The 17,494-nt window shown below is 48.9% G+C and overlaps 8 protein-coding genes across 11 annotated transcripts; 5 read left to right on the top strand and 3 right to left on the bottom strand.

Annotated features, from left to right (window-relative positions):
* Window position 1: 1 nt before the first annotated feature.
* ONS95_001023 (uncharacterized protein) lies at window positions 2-607 on the top strand (the record flags this gene model as incomplete). Its single annotated transcript, XM_058494202.1, has 1 exon — window positions 2-607. The coding sequence occupies one exon, from the start codon at window positions 2-4 to the stop codon at window positions 605-607; it is 606 nt and encodes a 201-aa protein (XP_058364405.1).
* Window positions 608-705: 98 nt separating this feature from the next.
* On the bottom strand, window positions 706-3,122 carry ONS95_001024 (uncharacterized protein; the record flags this gene model as incomplete). Its single annotated transcript, XM_058494203.1, has 2 exons — window positions 706-1,302; window positions 1,378-3,122. 2 exons carry the CDS (start codon window positions 3,120-3,122, stop codon window positions 1,122-1,124), a joined length of 1,926 nt encoding a protein of 641 aa, XP_058364406.1. The 3' UTR covers window positions 706-1,121.
* Window positions 3,123-3,312: 190 nt separating this feature from the next.
* On the top strand, window positions 3,313-4,957 carry ONS95_001025 (uncharacterized protein; the record flags this gene model as incomplete). The annotated part of the gene is made up of 3 exons (XM_058494204.1): window positions 3,313-3,321; window positions 3,378-4,111; window positions 4,177-4,957. The coding sequence occupies 3 exons, from the start codon at window positions 3,313-3,315 to the stop codon at window positions 4,955-4,957; spliced, it is 1,524 nt and encodes a 507-aa protein (XP_058364407.1).
* Window positions 4,958-5,213: 256 nt separating this feature from the next.
* On the top strand, window positions 5,214-5,879 carry ONS95_001026 (uncharacterized protein; the record flags this gene model as incomplete). The annotated part of the gene is made up of 1 exon (XM_058494205.1): window positions 5,214-5,879. One exon carries the CDS (start codon window positions 5,214-5,216, stop codon window positions 5,877-5,879), a length of 666 nt encoding a protein of 221 aa, XP_058364408.1.
* Window positions 5,880-6,414: 535 nt separating this feature from the next.
* Window positions 6,415-7,511, top strand: ONS95_001027 (uncharacterized protein). Of its 2 annotated transcripts, XM_058494206.1 has the most exons (4): window positions 6,565-6,795; window positions 6,904-7,018; window positions 7,099-7,166; window positions 7,246-7,468. In XM_058494206.1, exons 2-4 carry the CDS (start codon window positions 6,937-6,939, stop codon window positions 7,393-7,395), a joined length of 300 nt encoding a protein of 99 aa, XP_058364409.1. In that variant the 5' UTR covers window positions 6,565-6,795; window positions 6,904-6,936; the 3' UTR covers window positions 7,396-7,468. The 2 variants fall into 2 exon arrangements, with proteins under 2 accessions (XP_058364410.1, XP_058364409.1); XM_058494207.1 differs by having other exon boundaries at window positions 6,415-7,166; window positions 7,246-7,511.
* ONS95_001028 (uncharacterized protein) lies at window positions 7,512-9,710 on the bottom strand. Of its 2 annotated transcripts, XM_058494208.1 has the most exons (5): window positions 9,225-9,710; window positions 9,048-9,125; window positions 8,946-8,992; window positions 8,071-8,809; window positions 7,512-7,955 (listed from the first exon to the last, which is right to left on the bottom strand). In XM_058494208.1, exons 1-5 carry the CDS (start codon window positions 9,624-9,626, stop codon window positions 7,638-7,640), a joined length of 1,584 nt encoding a protein of 527 aa, XP_058364411.1. In that variant the 5' UTR covers window positions 9,627-9,710; the 3' UTR covers window positions 7,512-7,637. The 2 variants fall into 2 exon arrangements, with proteins under 2 accessions (XP_058364411.1, XP_058364412.1); XM_058494209.1 differs by having other exon boundaries at window positions 8,071-8,992.
* On the top strand, window positions 9,704-12,675 carry ONS95_001029 (uncharacterized protein). Its single transcript, XM_058494210.1, has 3 exons — window positions 9,704-10,310; window positions 10,373-12,014; window positions 12,068-12,675. The coding sequence occupies exons 1-3, from the start codon at window positions 10,084-10,086 to the stop codon at window positions 12,389-12,391; spliced, it is 2,193 nt and encodes a 730-aa protein (XP_058364413.1). The 5' UTR covers window positions 9,704-10,083; the 3' UTR covers window positions 12,392-12,675.
* ONS95_001030 (uncharacterized protein) lies at window positions 12,676-16,024 on the bottom strand. 2 transcript variants are annotated; one of them, XM_058494212.1, is made up of 10 exons: window positions 15,630-16,024; window positions 14,955-15,194; window positions 14,668-14,753; window positions 14,509-14,583; window positions 14,329-14,454; window positions 14,257-14,277; window positions 14,042-14,203; window positions 13,930-13,989; window positions 13,770-13,876; window positions 12,676-13,671 (listed from the first exon to the last, which is right to left on the bottom strand). In XM_058494212.1, exons 2-10 carry the CDS (start codon window positions 14,992-14,994, stop codon window positions 12,813-12,815), a joined length of 1,536 nt encoding a protein of 511 aa, XP_058364415.1. In that variant the 5' UTR covers window positions 14,995-15,194; window positions 15,630-16,024; the 3' UTR covers window positions 12,676-12,812. The 2 variants fall into 2 exon arrangements, with proteins under 2 accessions (XP_058364415.1, XP_058364414.1); XM_058494211.1 differs by adding an exon at window positions 14,852-14,864 and having other exon boundaries at window positions 14,955-16,024.
* Window positions 16,025-17,494: the final 1,470 nt, after the last annotated feature.

A 17,494-nucleotide genomic window follows, 5' to 3' on the forward strand; every position in this document is an offset into this window, starting at 1 on the left:
GATGACCAAAGCCCGGGCATCAGTGATCAATTCTCGTGTGTTTAAACCTCAGAATTATCAACGGGCAACTGAAGAGCACACTGAGTATCAAGCAAACGCAACAGCTACACCGCTTCCAAGTTCCACCCAACCAGTGGATGATGGCAAGCATGTGCCTCAAGTCAATAACCCAGGAATCACGTTGGATGGTCAACCAGTGGGTTCAGAAGAGCAAGCGAAAGCTGTTGTGACTACGTATGGGACGAGTGCAAGCACTGCGGCATTAAATACGAACAAGAAGCCAGGACCCAATCTAGGTGCAATCGTTCACCAGCATTACAACGAGAGGCAGCGATCCTCCATCAGCGCCGAACGCCTAAGAGACGACCCCAGAACATTTGAAGAGTTCTCTAGTGCACATAGTCACTTGACAAATGGAGGAGAGGTTTCCAACAATCTTGGAGACGGCACCCATAATCAGATCATCACGTCGGCTCCGCCGCCTTCACCCAATAATCAGCAGACTGAAAATAATGGCTCGGCCCCAAACCCTCCCGTTGTGGCCTCTACACAACACCACCGAGCAACAAACCCTGACACAAACAAACCAAAAGCAGCGACTTTGTGAAACCACATGCACGTATGTTGTCATGTTGCCAGCAATCATCAAGAGCTGCCTCACAGCGCGGACGAGGTGGAGCGCTGCATTGGGAGAGCATATTGAATCGCCGAAGTGCGTCATTATGTGTTAAGTAGTGTCTTTGGTGAGGGGCCTGAATAGTATCGTCCACATACTTCAATAGACGAGGTTTGGGCATGGCAAAAGGGCTTTGTTTACGTTCTCGCTTAGCCACAGATGCATGTTGTGATTGAACCATGCTTGCAATTACGTTTGTGTATCACACCCAAACAGCCTCCTCAAACGCCCCACTGCATGCATATATCTTTGCCTGGTATCTTATAATTCCGCTCCCTCGCAATGCATCATTCATCAGCCACCATCATCCAAATGCCCCGGGTCGCACATTAGTGATTCTCCGTATCCCACAAACCAACCTCTAATGCTTACAAGAAGTAATGAAAACACGTTCAGGCTCTGCGACCAATGCATAGGCGGACCTGGGTCATAGCAGTAACCATGATCACGAATCGATGGTCTTCTTATTCAATTGTAAATGTCCTATGCCGTGTGGCTTGGCGTCTCGTAGCTGATCCGCAGGTAGACCACCTGGGAGAGCAGCAGTGTCTATTGTTGCTGCTTTAGCTACTAGTGCTGGATGCTGTGGGATTGGTTCCTGGATCCGAGGAACGGTGTCATTTTGCCTACTTGGGAGTTAGAATTTCAATTCTACTGCAAAACTCGCAGACTGATGAGAAAATGAAAATCGGCAAACTCACCCATCCAAGCCTTGATTTGGCGTCGTACTAGAAGCTGTATCCAAACCAGCATTTACAGCCCTAACTGTAGGCTGGGAACCATTAGATTCCGGCTGCGGCAGATCCTTCACATCAATTTCTTTCTCGTCAATGTCAAGCTCGTCTTCTCCACCCGGTCCACTCAACCTGACGCCTTCCTCGGAGTCATTGTCGTCGTTGGGACCGCTGCTCATCATGCTACTCGCTTTACTGACATCCGCACTAGCTGGGCTTTCCGTTCGCAGGCCCAGATTTTTGCCTAGACCTGGCTCTGTCTTATTCCCGCCTTTCCAGTCCGCTGGCGCCATTTGTGGAACAGGGGAATTGACGCCAGGCTCGGTTATAACATCTTCTCCCGCACCTTGCTGTCCAGGGATCGGATCATATGCTTTCCAGACCACCGACATGCGGTCGAATGCTCTGGCTCCTTTCCGGCTAGAGCCTTTGATACCATCCATTTTATCCCATTCGATATTGAATACGCCGTTATCGTCGGGCTTGCCACGTTGTTCTGGGCCGTTGCCTTCAAAGAAACAGTTGAACCAGACATGCGCTACGGCTGTGACCATCGTCCATCCCATGGATGCTTTGTTCCGGCGCTCGAAGTCAATGTTGACGTCGCTGGAGGGGAGGATGACTCGTTTTGAGGGTTTGAAGATTACAGCTGAGCCGCCGCTTTCGGCGCCTGTGTCTTCGATACTGGTAGGGGTGGAGCTGGTGGTTTCTTTCTGGGTTGATGTTTGAGGTGCTGGCATGGAGCCGAGCTGGTCTGCGCTCTTGGATTTGCTGACTGTGCTTTCGTTTTGGTAGCCTGCCATGTCTGAGATCATGTCTGTGAAGCCTCCTCCGCCGGGAGTGTTGCCTTCTATTACTACTCGTTCTTTCTTGGTAAAGACGTGGAAGAGCTTGATTGTCTTGCCTTCATCCACGAAACCCTCCACTTGTACCTTGACGCCGTCCCTAAGTCCCCAAACATGGACTTCTAGTATCTCAATCTGTCTCTCGACGTAGATCTTTCCAGATTTCGTCCACCGGTCCACATAGCCTACCCATCGAAGCTGGCTGGGTATACTCACACCTTGGCCGAATCCAGGTCTCATCCTTCTTTCTGTGAACCGTGCAAGGGCTTCTTCAGGTGTCCAGCCGCACTCGCTGATCAGATAACTGCACGCCATAGTCCCACTCCGCCCTTTCCCAGCTTTACAATGCACAACCACCACTCTTTTCCTCTCGACCATCTTCCCATCCTTACCTTCCACCATGGTCTTCCCCTCGCTCTCATTCAACCAATTCCTCATCCCGGCCATAATCATGGGCACCAGCCTGAACGGCGGGGGATGGTGATCTGGCCATGGATAATGCCATACTCGTCCGTACACCTCCTCGTCAGGATATCCTGTTCCCTCCGCCCGGAACTCCCATATTGCCCAGTCTTCGCCGTGCTTGTAGTCTAAAAATTTGACCAGCTGGTCTAAGGGGTTGCGATATGCACGCTGGGGGTATGTACCGCTGGGACCGGAGGTCGCGATGATTTGGTCTGTTACATAGCAGAGATCGAGCCCTGCTTCGGGGTGTCGTGATCGTGGTCCTGCGACGAGCTGCCGGAGGAGTGAAGCCATTGTGCAGAGATCTATTGGTTTGTAGAGTGGTGAGAGGAATGGGTGTACATTTTGTGCTGAGTCTTTGTATATGATGGGTCCATTGTTCACAAGCCACAGAGACGTCATTATTGAACCCTGCCAAGCAGATCCCGGTTTTGGAGTGAGGCGCATTTCGCCAAGCGAGCCCCTGGTCGATTCTAGGCTGAAGCTGACATGGGACGAACTAGACTGTTTACATTGGTATTTGAGTTTCGGCAAATGTTATCATGCCATGTTGTATTTTTCCAAAGTTTCGTCTGCATCACTAGATTCTACGATGGCTTCGGTGTGTAGAAAATCCCCAATACTTTGTCACCCTGAAGCGCACATTAACCATGCCAGCGTCCTCCACTGCCGGAATTCCTGTGGTCACAGTCCATTGAGACAGACAATTACAAAGACTACCAGCCGTGGAAACCTCATACTTCTATCGATGGAGCTATATGTCATGCGTGCAAGGAATTTTGCGAAAGTGTTCTTCATGGGAACATCTTCACTCACGAGAACTGGAAGCACGAGAGACCAGGCCACTCGCTATTGACACACACAGAGCGTTATGCTTGGACTTCGCATTACGACGGAATCCTCACGAAGTTGAGAGCTTCAGCAGACGGCGGTTGTGAGCTGTGCGCCGTGTTTGTGGAAATAGACCGGACAAGCCCCAAGCCCTCCCCGAAGGACACATTTCCTGACGAACCAGCCAATCCCGAAGACATTTGCTACAGAATATGCATAGATCGTCGTGAAGAAAGCATTGTAGAGGTCGAGGCTTCACACTCATTTGCTATTGAGTTCTATAAAAAGTCTACCGGTCCTGATCTACAAAGGGGTTATAGGAGTATGGGCGCGCCACCAATGGCAACCCCGCGACTTCCAAAGCACGTCAATTTCTTCTTTCTTAGATACGCTGACGATACTGCCCCAAGGTCTTTATATACTGAGGGTCTGTTCCACGAAGATCCCCGTAGGAAAGTTGTTGTGGAGCAATCGGGATGGCCGATCCTATTGGCAGCTGATGCGGAGGACAGAGGATCAGTGCAAGCTCTGATGCGTGCGAGGAAGTGGATTTGGCAGTGGTGAGCTGGCTCTCTCTTGGTCCAATCCTGCAACGATAGAGAAAAACATCTGATACGATTTGCAGTCTCAAGACTCATCCACGCTGCTCTAGAGAACCAGCTATATTGCCAAAGCGAGTGATCGATATTGGGCTTACTCCAGATTCGGCCATACGGCTCCACATTCCAGATCCTGAAGACCAAGCAGTGACTCCATACGTGGCACTTAGCTACAGTTGGGGCGAAGGACTTCCTCTTCGAACGACCAAAGAGAATCTGAAAAAGCACTGCGAAGAGATACCATTCGTGGACTTTCCAAAAACCTTGCAAGACGCTTTACATGTTACGAGAGGCCTAGTGCTTCGATACATCTGGATTGATGCTCTTTGTATCGTTCAGGATGACGCACAGGATTGGCAAGAGCAAGCGGCTCTTATGGGTGAGATATATCAAGGATCGATACTCAATATCTCGGCCACGTCTTCCTCAAGTCTTGACTCCGGGTTTTTGCAACGTACTGGAAGAGGCGCCTTCTCCGCGCGTGAGAATTGGTCGATACTTTCACAGAGATGGCAACAACAATGGTGGCATATACATTGGTGCCTGTGTCTCGCGAGGTGGGTTCAGTCCACCAAGAGAGCTAAATGGGAGCTTCTTGTCAAGCCGTGGATGGGTGTTTCAAGAGCAATTGATGTCTACAGCGACGCTGCACTACATGGCTCAGGAAATGGTATGGGAATGTGCGACTGTAATCACGAACGAAGAATTTGCCGATGCGAGGAACGTGAGCACCCGCCTGATGCTCGATGGATGGAATCGGCTGACACAAATGAAGTGGGGGTGGGTCAATTATTTGAGCTCCAATAACTCGGATTATCATGACCTCAACAGGGATGGAGTCCTCATCCCGGCAGAAACGAATGATCAGATTTTAAACATTGTGATGGCTCTGTGGAAAGAATGGGTCTTTGACTACTCGAAACGCGATCTCACCTACGGGAGAGATAGACTTCCCGCTATTGCAGGTATTACGCAACAGATATCGAAGAAATACAGGCTCCACTTTACAGTAGGTCATTTCACACAAGACATGCCACTTAGTTTGTGCTGGAAAACATTTAGAATGAGACCGCGTAAAGTCAGTCTTGATTGGGACGAGGCCAAGGAAGTCCTCAGCTTCCCATCTTGGGCGTGGCCCTCGTTCCCTGGCGGAGTATTCTATGGCGGTTCAAGTAAAGTGCACAATCTTCAGATTACCTGTTCTCAAAGCCCATCTGACCTGAAGATCTTAAGCTACAGCTTCAGGACTGATGGGTCATCGGATGTCTATGCCGGAACATGCATCTGCATCCAAGTTGAAGGGTTATTGCAAGAAGTTCTGATAGAGTTTAAGGCCAGCAGCCACTATATCTCCACTGGAGTCAAGCTTGCTAGCTGGTCCGTCAATTTTGACTATCGTCCATCAGATGAGGACTCTCCTTGGCAAAGGTACCTCTTAAGAGTTACTGGCTACAACAACAAGCTTTACGATCTCCTTGTCCCCTGGGATTCGGACCGCAAAAACGACCAGTCTGGTCGTGCGAGGGGACTCGAAGTTGTGTCGAAACTTAGACAAAATCCTGACAATGTATGGTGCTTGTTATTGGAAGAGATCCTGCCCTCTTCTGCAGGTATGCGAACTTTTCGGGGAATTGGTATGGCTGATACGGATGATATTTTCAATCGTGATAGTGTAATCAGCGCAGATGTCTTCGTAAACCCGGAGAGGTTGAAGATGAAACTGGTTTGAGAAGGCCTGGAGATATTTTGGGCCTTCCAACTGAGAAAAATTTCACGGCATACACTGTCAAGAGTGTTCACAATATGACTTCAAAAGCACATTTGATTCGTCCCTCCTTTGGGGAACGGATGGGTCCAGAACCAAGAGACCTTATCCACTCCACATAATGGCAATCAAGAACTCAAATATCATCAAACAATGAGCTGCAGCAGAATTCAAACGGGGGGAGGAACAACTAGACTGAGGACTTACCACTGCGGCTTGAAAAGGGACATGGAGGACATTTATATCACGTGATATTGAAAGTATATAGGGAACTGCCGGTGGGCAGCATTTGACCTCAGGATCTGATTCTCGGGATTGAGCTATTGCTTGCGTTGCCTAAATCACCGAGAGAATCAAAATTTCTTGAACAGTATAGGACAATGCCGCCCAGGTGTTCTGTAGGCCTCATAGTTATGAAAAATGGTGGTCAAGCCGGAGAATGGATCTTCGGAGTACTCAACCACCAAACAGCCTGCTCAACATGACCAGAATCTACAAAGATAATTCAAGTATTGAAAAGATAGCTATCGTCTTGATTTGTTTGACATAGGTAAAGACCGAAATCTACAGACCAGCTGCATTTAGTTCAAGCAGCTTTAGCTGCACTAGTTATGTAGACAACGAAGATAGGTAAACGTTAAATTGGCTGTCGAGGTGTTTTAAAGGCAAAATTGCCTCTGCTCTCAAAATGGCATTTGTTGATGGCGAAGATATTCAGAGTGACCTCTAGGTACTTACTGACCACCAGAAACGGAATTAGCCTCGTTTCTGCCCCGCCCTGCAGCTGACCCCGCCATCTCACGTCCTGCCAACAAGCCAACTCTCTCACTCTCAAGTCTTATTTCTCACTCAACCTCCAATAACCTCGACAAATAATCTAGTAAGTCCTTTTTCCAACCCTCATACCAGCCTCACGACCCTTCAGACGATCTTCGCATATTCTAAAGAAATGAGCACAAGCTGACAGCAATTCCGTACCCCGCAGCAGAACACTCAACAAAAACAAGGAAATCTAACCATCATGTCTGCTTTCGACACCGCCGTCATCGACTCGAAGAAGTTGACTTCCAAGCCCTCAAACGACGATTTGCTACAGCTCTACGGTTAGTCTTGTCGTCTGCGCAAGGAGGACAAGTAGGATGTCATGGTTGCAGAGGGATGCTGATGGGTTGTCTCTGCACAGGACTGTTCAAGGTTGCGTCTGGAGAGGACATCACGAAGTCTGAGCAGCCAGGTACCTTTGATCTCAAGGTACGTGCTTATAGAGCTGGACAGTACTGGGAGGACTGAATGTTGTTGGGACGATATGCTGATACCTGTGCAACAATAGGGCAAGGCGAAGAAGCGCGCGTGGCAGAAGGTCGTCGACGAGGGTCTTACCAGCGATGAGGCTAAGGATAAGTACGTCGCACTCGTCGAGTCTTTCAAGGAGAAGTACGGATATGATGCCGACAAGAACCCTGAGGCTGTTGGCTCGTAGAGAGGTTATGGAATGAAAGTCAATACCTGAACTGATGATGGATATGAAAGGTGGTTTGATACCTACCGTTATGGTTGGAAGGAGAAGCATACTACTAGTAATAGTAGAGATGATTAATGTTTCATGGATCTGCTGTTATCATGCGACGTGCGCGCGACGGTTATGCTGTGTGACCAGCTATTATACCATCTAATGCCGTGAGACTGTTACGTTGGCCAGGTGAGATATGTTGTACCCAGTTACTAAACTCCGTAGGATTCACCCCTCCAATCAAGCTCTTGATACGAGAGAGTTGCGCACCATGGCATATCATCCTTCCCATATGGAACCAGAGGTAAGTCATATGGCATCCTTGCTCCAATAACCACCTCTCCGGGCTTTCCGGAATTTGGTGATGGCATGTCGGTCTTGAATGTTGGAATCATAGTTGCTTCCTCTCCGAACAACTCAGGCCAGACCATGACTCCCAATTCGTAGCTGCAGATCCGAACATCACCGCCTGCATTCGATGCTTCTCCCCAGGCTTGCTTGGATAGATTGGCGGAAGTTACCAGCATCCACTGGGAGAAGTTAGTTTAATATTATCTCGGTGAAAAGTACTCAGCTGGAAACAATAGCATGTGCTGCTTCAAAGTCATCTTCACACAAGTACAAGACTGGTATGATAGCACTTACATCGATTGACACTTTCTTGGCATCAGCAAACCGGATAAAAGTCTTGATGTGAGGTGCTGCTCTCTTCCTACCAGCATCAGATACTTGCTCTGAACCAGAAGCACGCTCATCAGCATCTCCAGCCCAATGGCAGAGTATCGGCTTCAGATATTTCACTTGCTTGGCTTGAGCAGCCGACTGGATTTTCGTATGGATAGCACTGCCAGAGTCGTATCCGTTGAGGCTTCTCCGGATCTCATCAGCAGTTGGGAAGATGACCTTAAATTTCGACTTTGAGTTGGGGAAATTCTTGGACGTGCCCATAGCCTTGAACAAGGTCTTTTCGATCCACTTCTCAGATAAAGTAGCAATCGAGGATATCTGAATAACGATTTCACCATCGCTGCTTTTCACTGGCACGGCACTTAGCACGTTCTTCAAAGCCTCCCAGCCCCATGAGGTGTCTGAGTCTTTCTCGATGTGGTGCCTTCCTGGTACGCTTCCAAGAAGTGCGCCTCGGATCGTCGAGAAGTCATGCTTTATTAGTATGTTGACAAGTGGCTTGCATATCTCTCGCTTAGGGTTGTTGTCGTAGGCTTTCAAGTAATTCAGGAAATCAATTTTGAATCTAGATCCGCTCCCTATGGTACCCGGCTCTGCGGCTTCGGTCATACCTGTGGCGCTCAGTAAAGGGAGCATCGGTGAAATCCAGGCCGCCTGAGCCATGTTGGTCCAATCGAAGGGAATCATGTTTGCAGTACTAAGGGCGGGGTCAGTAGGCTTTATACATAAGCTACCACATCAGCATGGTCACTCTGTGGCGTATCAGGAGGATAAATTCACAAATTCTCCAAACGAGATCTTGATAGCAAAGAAAATATGAAGAGATCGCTTACTGGATGATTATTTGCGCCGTGTCATCATGTCGGAAGAGAACAAGCATCTATATGAGACATCAAAATGGGCCCTTATCGACGCTTTGGTTACCACCCTCGTACCTTCGTATGATGGGTCCCAAACATTTCGGGCATATATGCCGTGTGGAGGGTGATATTCGGGTACTTTTCAGCTTGAATCTGGCAGTGGATGTTAGCTTACTACATTTAAGCCTAAATTTACAAGCACATATTTCTGTGCAGTGTTGTAAATCAAAAATAAGGTGCAAGCTGGCCTACCTTCAAGTTGAGTCGGCTAGAGTCATCGTTCTTCCAGAACCCATGGACCACATGGACCTTGATAAGATCACGAACGTCAGGATCAAATGCCTCCATCAAGAAGTCCAAGTTGTGTAAGTAGTTGAATTCCCAACACTCTGAAATTAAAGGATCACCCAGAAGGTCCTTCAACGAGACAGCGTCCTTGTTCGATGCTTCGGGAAGGTCGCGAATCCATGTGAGCTGAAAAGGAGACTTCATAACTTTAGAGTTATGGCTCTCCGGCTTTTGAATTCGGCGCAAGGGAGGGGGTGATATCGAGCTTGTGAGGCTGTGAGGTGGTTTCCGTTGCTTCTGCTGGGGGTCGTCGTCGCTGCTGAGACGGCGTCTTTTCCGAGATCGCTCTTCTGATATGTCGTCCATTTTCTTCTGAGGTTCTGGGTGGCTCAAAATTGCCTTTGAGAAGCAGTATCTTGAGCTCCTCAAGAACCAGAAAGTTTCCCGAACATGTGCGATGAGAAGCATCCAAGAATGGTTAAGGGGGAAGTAGATACCATCGATCACGTGTAAGCAAACCGTTCGAGGTTGCCTCATCAGAAGCGAGAGGCGCTCAATGGCGCTAACCCCTCTGCCCCTTAGTGGCCGCGTTCCGTCTTTAGAAGTCTTTAGACCGAGAGATAAAGGAATCGTAAGCCCAATCCACTCGTTTCAACGTCAGGCCAGCGACTCTCAACGGCGACGAAAATAGTTTCCCTGGACTTGTACAATATCGCTCCAGCTTCAACGTCTGTTTGTCCTGCAATTGCCGCCCTCAACTCGATCGCCGGCGGTTGAGCCGCTCCACCTATCTTGCCTCAGGAGAACGAACAATTCCGTCAACATGCGTGTCCTTCCAATTCTCTACACTCTTTTCGCATCTTCAGTAATAGCGCAATCCTCGGGGGATAATGTACAAAAGAAAGAAGTAGCGGCAGAGGCAGAAGATGCTGCAGATGGACCACCACCGACGATATTCAACGGGGTTGAGGTACCTCCTATCACAATCTTGGAAGGGGATACCTTCAATGCGACAGTCAAAGAAGGATTGTGGTTTGTGAAGCATCACTCGTGAGCTACCCCCAGATATATATCACACAATTGTAATGGACCTAACAAGTAGTCGTGTTCAGACCGTATTGCCCTCACTGCCTCCACGTTGCGCCAACGTGGCAAACTTTATACGAATACTACTTTACATCAAAACCTGTCCCGGCTGGCCCACCTACGGATAGCTCGTCAACATCCTTGAATACATTCACTGCCTACTACAACTATCATTTTGGAAATCTAGACTGTATTGCTTTTGGTACAGCCTGCAAGGAGCACAATGTTGCGTCTTTCCCAACATTTGTCTTGTACAAGGATGGAGTGGAGATCAAGCGACTGGAGGGAGCAAAAGATATGAAGACATTGAGCGAATTTGTTGAATCATCACTGGAATCTGTTCGGCCAGGATCGCGCCCGGTCGGAGGCCCTGAACTACCGGCAGCAGGAGATAAAACCTCAAAGGAATACCAAGGCCCAAAACCTGCAGACACCAAAGCAACTGGGGCGGCAGCTGCTGCACCTGTGGCTACGACTCCTGTGAAGGCACCTGCTCCATCTGCGAGCGAGGATGTCAAGGAAGAAGAAACAAAGGTCCCTAGCAGCACTGTCAAACCCAATGCTGCCAAAGCTCCCAAGAAGCCAATTCTTCCTCCCAAGTCTACGGCGATTCCGAACACTCTTGGAAAATCGATCTCGTTCACGGCCGAAAGCTTCCAAAAGCAAGTGACTATGACCCAAGAACCATGGTTCATCAAATTCTACGCGCCATGGTGTCATCATTGCCAGGCAATGGCTCCAAACTGGATCCAACTTGCAAAAGAGATGAAGGGGAAGCTTAATATTGGAGAGGTAAACTGTGACGTTGAGTCAAGATTGTGCAAGGAAGTTCGACTACGCGGATACCCCACGATTTTGTTCTTCCGTGGTGGGGAACGTGTCGAATACGAAGGTCTTCGGGGTCTTGGTGATTTCGTCTCGTACGCTAACAAAGCGATTGATGTTGGGGATGGAGTGAAGGATATTGATGCTTTGGAGTTCGCGGAGCTGGAGGAGAAGGAAGAAGTCATCTTCCTTTACTTTTACGACCACGCTACGACCACTGAAGATTTCGCTGCCTTGGAAAGGTTGACATTGAGCTTGATTGGACACGCAAAATTGGTGAAAACTAATAGTGCCAAGTTGGCTGAACGCTACAAGATCACAACTTGGCCTAGACTTCTAGTCTCTCGCGACGGACGCCCCACTTATTATACAGCTCTTGCTCCCAAAGATATGCGGGATTTTAGACAAGTCCTTAACTGGATGCAATCTGTCTGGTTACCAATCGTTCCTGAGCTTACATCCTCCAACTCTCGAGAAATTATGGACGGAAAGCTAGTTGTCCTGGGCATACTCACGCGTGAACGTCCAGACGAGTTTTTAATTGCCAAGAAGGAGATTAAAAGTGCAGCTCTCGAATGGATGGATAAGCAGACTTTGGCGTTCCAACGCGAGCGTCAAGAGCTTCGAGATGCCAAGCAATTGAGACTCGAAGAGGCAGAAGATCGGAATGATCAACGAGCTTTGCGAGCTGCTAAAAGCATCCGCATCAACATGGACAAATCCGAGCAGAAAGAAGTCGGATTTGCGTGGGTGGATGGTGTATTTTGGGAAAGGTGGATCAGAACGACATACGGTATCGAAGTTGCCAAAGACGGCGAGAAAGTCATTATCAATGACGAGGATGTAAGAATTTCTAAACGCACGGTGAATTAGTTATATGCTAACACATGTTACAGCAACGAAGATATTGGGACACGACCATCACCGGCAACTCTATCATGGCGTCACGTACATCCATTCTTGAGACGATACCTAAAGTCGTTTCCTCGCCTCCTAAAATCAAGCCGAAATCCACGATATCGAATTTCGAGAAATTTTTCTTTGACATCAGAGGCGCCATCTCCGGCCACCCATATCTTTCCGCTGGACTCTTGGTTGGGATCCTGATCGGTGCAGCGATGTGGAGTAAGGGACGCATGCGGAGGAGTAGAGGCGGTTTCTTCAGACTTGATGAAAAAGATGGATTGTTGGGTGGACCGGCAAACGGAAAGGTGGATTAGATTAATGAGGATGGGAGAAAGGTGAAGATCAGTCGATTTGTATTATAGCGGGCTTGGGTCTTCTACGTTTTCTCCATTGGGTGCGTATGGGTGTTGGAATTCATTACGCCTTGTTCTATCTTCTGCTGGGATATCTGAATCTATCATTGACGACTTTGGTTTACATAGAGCGGACCAAGTGGCGCTCTGATCTTGAATAGTTCAACTGCGTTCCAATACATGACTTGGTCTCGGGTACGTTTGGTCTGCGTCGCCCCCGAACTGATTCAAGCGAAGAAGAGTACTATTTTATTGATTTTCTTTCCGAGTACGTTTAAGCTACCAGCGAACATCTACCCTCCACTGATTTTCCATCTATCATTCCTTCATTCCATCATCTATAGACTAAGCCTCCTACCATTCTTAATCTCGCCTAATGCCCTCACCTCCCCCATCTCCCAAGCACCCCGATGCTACCACTACTCCCAACAACAACACACCACTCACCATCATTACTCCACGCAACCTGCCTCCCCGTAAACTTCAATCCCTTCACCATCTCCGTATGATGCGGCTCCAATTCCGTCAAAGGATCCCCCAGCTCATATTTCGCTTTCCAGCCAGCCCAGCTGCGCGCCCAGTCGATCTTGCCTTTACCTGGCAGTCCCTGCGAATTCTCGTCTTGATTCGTATGTTCTGAACCGGTAGATTCAGATAGCGACGTTTCGCGCGCGAGGCGTGCGATTGCTCCAACTCCGCCAGCGCTACCGCCTCCTCGATTGCGCCGCTGGAAGGGGTGGAGGAAGGGATGGGCACGAGGAGTGTTGTCGATGGGAATGTTGGGCTTCTTTTCTCCTTTCATAGGTGATGCACCGCGAGATTCGGCTCCAGCAACAGGTACACCATCAGCACCGGGCATCGAGCCCTGTGTGTCATAGTAGTTCTCGAAGCGTTCCAGGTCCCAGAAGAAGACCTTACTATTCGTGTTACAGAATGCCACGATAGGATGGCGACCTGGGCCTATTTTGCAGCCGGGAAAGAGCGAGAATCGCGCGAACATGATGTGGCTCTCGGGGATGGAGAGTTGGAGGTACCGATTGTAAAGCGTTATGGCGTTATCGGCTGCGGACAGAGGTGGAGATACGAATGCAGAACGGGCATCTCGTGAAGCGTCGTGAGAGGTGGGTGCTTGGGATGGAGGAGGGGGTGGAGCGGAGCTGTTGAAGTTCGTGATGGACCAGAGGACGATGTTGTGCTCGTTGCAGGCTTTGGAGAGGATGAGGTCGCCATACCATGATACGCTGAAAGAGTTGAGGAGGTTAGTCGTCCCATCTCATCGGCTGATGGGTTCTCTGAGAGGTTGGATGCTGGAGGTGGATAGACAGGTACAGGGACTTACCAGTCTACAATGTCACCGTGGATTTCGGATGTTGAGAAATGAGGGTAGTAGATCCGTGTTGGGATGTTGGTACCGGTGTTGGAGTCTGGGAACTCCGGTAGCGTCCACTGATCCCATTAGAGGAAGAAATCCACGTGAGTTACGAGAAGGTGCGACTCACGAGGTTGATTCTGTGATCTATCCCTCCTGAGAGGAGATAGCGGCCTGTGGGATGGAAGGCCTGTATGGTTTGTCAGTTTAACTTGTTGGATTGAATCTTGAGGTAGGCTTACAAGACATAGTACGGTCTCTTCATGGCCGTCTCCTTCTAGAATTGCCGCACAAGGTTGACTTTCGTGGCGCGGATCTAGACTCCATATTCGTACTGTACAGTCCGCAGATGCTGAGGCAATGATACATGGGTTGATGGGCGACACTGCGAGATCATTGATTTCCTATAAATTTCAATATCATGAATCGTAAACGTTATAAGATCCATATAACTTGCCCCTCCGTGACCTGACAATGTCTACAAATACCCGTTAGTCAAAGTCCAAGTCTTTTTTTTTGCCTTGCACACCCTCAATAAATCACCTGTCACTGCATTGAAGACTTTAATTTGATCGCTTGCCCCAGCCACACAGAGCAATGGTATGCCAGTCTCAGTGTCCTTACTCCAGGCACATGCATAATGATCTATCTCTTTCTGTCTAGATTTAGATATCGTGGTCTGTTGTGGATAAGAATAGAATCAACTTACCTCCTCATCATGGAGCTCTTGGATAACATCAATCTTCGCGTTATCTTTCCCGCCAGGCGGACGGCACACCATGATCTTTGCTCGAGTTAGCTGCCAGTCGTTGCACTTCACGGTGGCTTGCGGCAGGAGAGGAGGGATAGGAAAGGAAGGAGAACTCACCCGCTTGCCGCCCACAACGGCAAAGACAGGGTCTACCCCGGGCTCAGTGTATGGATAGAATTGGACAGAATAGAAGTCCGCCGAGACTGCAGAAACCCGTTAGCAAACGCAGGGGGCAGAAATCAGTAGTCAGCAGGCGATGTGCGTCTATCCACTCTACTCTTCAGTAAGGGCTTGAACAAACCATTTTCCAGGCCCTAGAATATGTCCATCCATTAGGAACGATCCCACAAAGTGAATTGTTACACAACGAGCAGAGAGAAGCTCGGTCTCGGAGAAAGACTTACCATCATCTGGTGAGCCTCTCTCAGGTGAGGAAACTCCCATTCCCGCTTATCATCTTTCGAGGACATGACTCTCTTGCTTGGTGGCTTCCTGATCGAGGCAGATAGTTCCGTACTGTGCTGAAACCCGAATTGAAGTGACTTGGTATCTGAGAGGAGGTGTTGCAAAGTGGACAAAAAACTGGTATCGAGAGATAGGAAGCCCGAAAATTGACACCCGGCGCCTATTCACAGGAAAGAAGACTGAAATATTACACCGAATCAATTATTGTGACATTGTAAGCATCCAAAAACGTAAAGATTATGTTGGTGTTGACAGTGAGAGACAGGGAACAAGCTTCCTGTTCTTGGCTTAACGGGAAATAGCATAGACAATCATGTGACCACTCCATTGAAAATGCCCTAATTAGGTACTACAGCAACTGACTGTTGGAGACTATGTCAAGGAACTCTGCATCTCGTGCGTATGTACTTGCATCCACAAAATGGTCAGGCATCATTTGAATTGCATCTGCAGCAATCGTGCCGACTTCGACTGCTTCTCGGCAGTCAAAGCCGCAAGAACAAAAGAAAGTTTAGACGAGCCACGGGCAGCAAAAGCAGAGTATTGTAAACGGCGCGCATGCTGCGTCCTGTACGGCATGGCATAGCATGGCATGAGCTAAAAGTGAAACTTACCAATACTCTGGGAAAGCTAGGGATGCAAGCAGGCATTATGCACCCGGGCGTGAACAGTACAGTAGGATGAGGATGAGGATGCAAGTGCGGCTGCGGTGATGCGCTCCTTGCAATGGAATGTGGTGTGGTTGTGGTGTGTGGTGTGTGGTGTGTGGTGTGGTGTGGTACCAAGTACGAAGGGTACGGTACGGTACGGTACCTTGTGGGGATGCAGCCTCCCCAGGCTTTGGGATCGGGATGATGATCCGAATTCCTGGAATTAGCGCGCTTGCTGTGACGGATCATGGATGCCTCCTCGCGCAGTGGCACAGCCTAGGATTGGGTCTAGAACCCGACAATCAGTGCGTAGTCGTGTTGGTCTGGTATCGTATCGTATCGTATCGTATCGTATCGTATCGTATCGTAACGTCCTGTTGGGTTTGGAAGCTGAGAGGTCCTGGAGACCTGCACAACGTGCAAGCGAGCGTCTCCGGGGAGTCAGAATCAAAGTCAAAACATGTGATTAATTTTCCCGTCCGGGCTGTAGTTGCTCGTATTCAATGGTTCTTTTCAAAGCATTGCAGGATGAAAGACAGGAAAAACAAGGTCCTAGGTTTGCTGAGGAGAGCAGGCCAACATCAGCTAGAAAACAACTACGGAGGTATCTCCTCAACTGCCTCATCAAACACACTTTTTACAGTGAGTTTAGAGGTATCCTATAGCGAAACCCTATAGAAAAGTGTCTTTCCGGCAGTTGAGGGGATATCGATAGCGGCTTTGTCACTTGTCAGAGCGGAAGCTTAATCTGAAGTCAACTCGTGGTTGTTACTTCTGGTTGTAACCACCCCTAGCTCGACAACAGTGACTACACACGCATTTTTGCCAGAACTCATTGTTGTTACGCAATTTGTGGCAGTTTTCGAACCAGTCGTTGCATTTCCACGCTGACGAAGTGATTGTCCAACCAGCCTTCAGGCACTCGACCGTCATCTCACGCTCGGCCACTGAGACCAGAAGACGCTGTTCTCCAAAGCAACTTTGGCATGGCATTGTCCAAAAGGCCCCACCATCACCGGTATATCCGACTACTTACAGGAATACCCGAAGAAATCATATCATATGTTCCATGTTTGCAAGTACTGAACTCGTCCCCTTGCCAGAGAGTCACCCACAGAATGTCACTATTGCAACTGGGGTCCAGCTTGAAGCCACTGGTTGGCAGGGCCTATCACACCTCTCGGCCATCAAACGCTACAGTACAATAACCAAAACAGACTCGCGCTTTTGATATCATCCTACTTTTTCCAAGAAGACCGAAGACGCTCATTTGCTTGGAAGGTCATCGAACGGTAAGCTGAGGTTGGTGAGCCCGTTTCACTGATATAAAAAGGTTCTGATATTGACGAGGTTCTGCCAGGTGTGGTAGACTGGACCCCTACCAGTGTCCCGAAACCCTGGAGATCCATCACGGAGATTCTCCCTAATAAGGAGCTGTCAAGCAGCATGGGCCACACCCCACAGTGTATCATCCGCCTCCTAGGGCCGTGCGAGGAGGCACAGACAGACAGGTTCCCATCCCCCCGTCGAATCAAATCAATGAGCTTCAACTGGAACTCAGACCTTTCGTCTTTGCTTCGAGGACGTTTAGATCACTGGGTCTCCAGTGATAAGCACGGAATGAGATTCCGAGTCCTGTGTCTTGTATCACATTGTCTGGCTACCAAAATTCTGGATAGATACCGGGTTCAAACGTGCTTCGATGCAGGAAAGGCCTTGCGTTACACAAAGCAGCCAACCGCCGTTTCCAAGTCCCAGAGTCTTATTCGAATACACAAGTTAATGAAGAAATCAGTCGTACCATCGTACGGCATGAGGTGCCCCTTGTG

The sequence above is a fragment of the Cadophora gregata genome, assembly GCF_030347475.1.
Source record: "Cadophora gregata isolate MNR1 chromosome Unknown scaffold_1, whole genome shotgun sequence".
NCBI lineage: Eukaryota > Fungi > Ascomycota > Leotiomycetes > Helotiales > Ploettnerulaceae > Cadophora > Cadophora gregata.

Excerpts from the sequence above, each read along its gene's own strand:
- ONS95_001027 (XM_058494206.1), top strand. The coding sequence starts at position 6,937 with ATGTCTGCTTTCGACACCGCCGTCATCGACTCGAAGAAGTTGACTTCC. Across the intron at positions 7,019-7,098 it reads CGATTTGCTACAGCTCTACG|GACTGTTCAAGGTTGCGTCT; the intron begins GTTAGTCTTGTC and ends GTCTCTGCACAG. Across the intron at positions 7,167-7,245 it reads CAGGTACCTTTGATCTCAAG|GGCAAGGCGAAGAAGCGCGC; the intron begins GTACGTGCTTAT and ends GTGCAACAATAG.
- ONS95_001028 (XM_058494208.1), bottom strand. The coding sequence starts at position 9,626 with ATGGACGACATATCAGAAGAGCGATCTCGGAAAAGACGCCGTCTCAGC. Across the intron at positions 9,126-9,224 it reads CTAGCCGACTCAACTTGAAG|ATTCAAGCTGAAAAGTACCC; the intron begins GTAGGCCAGCTT and ends ATCCACTGCCAG. Across the intron at positions 7,956-8,070 it reads CCAAGAAAGTGTCAATCGAT|TGGATGCTGGTAACTTCCGC; the intron begins GTAAGTGCTATC and ends AACTTCTCCCAG.
- ONS95_001029 (XM_058494210.1), top strand. The coding sequence starts at position 10,084 with ATGCGTGTCCTTCCAATTCTCTACACTCTTTTCGCATCTTCAGTAATA. Across the intron at positions 10,311-10,372 it reads TGGTTTGTGAAGCATCACTC|ACCGTATTGCCCTCACTGCC; the intron begins GTGAGCTACCCC and ends AGTCGTGTTCAG. Across the intron at positions 12,015-12,067 it reads TCATTATCAATGACGAGGAT|CAACGAAGATATTGGGACAC; the intron begins GTAAGAATTTCT and ends CACATGTTACAG.
- ONS95_001030 (XM_058494211.1), bottom strand. The coding sequence starts at position 15,020 with ATGTCCTCGAAAGATGATAAGCGGGAATGGGAGTTTCCTCACCTGAGA. Across the intron at positions 14,278-14,328 it reads TGACAGGTGATTTATTGAGG|ACATTGTCAGGTCACGGAGG; the intron begins GTGTGCAAGGCA and ends GGGTATTTGTAG. Across the intron at positions 13,672-13,769 it reads CACGGTGACATTGTAGACTG|CGTATCATGGTATGGCGACC; the intron begins GTAAGTCCCTGT and ends CAACTCTTTCAG.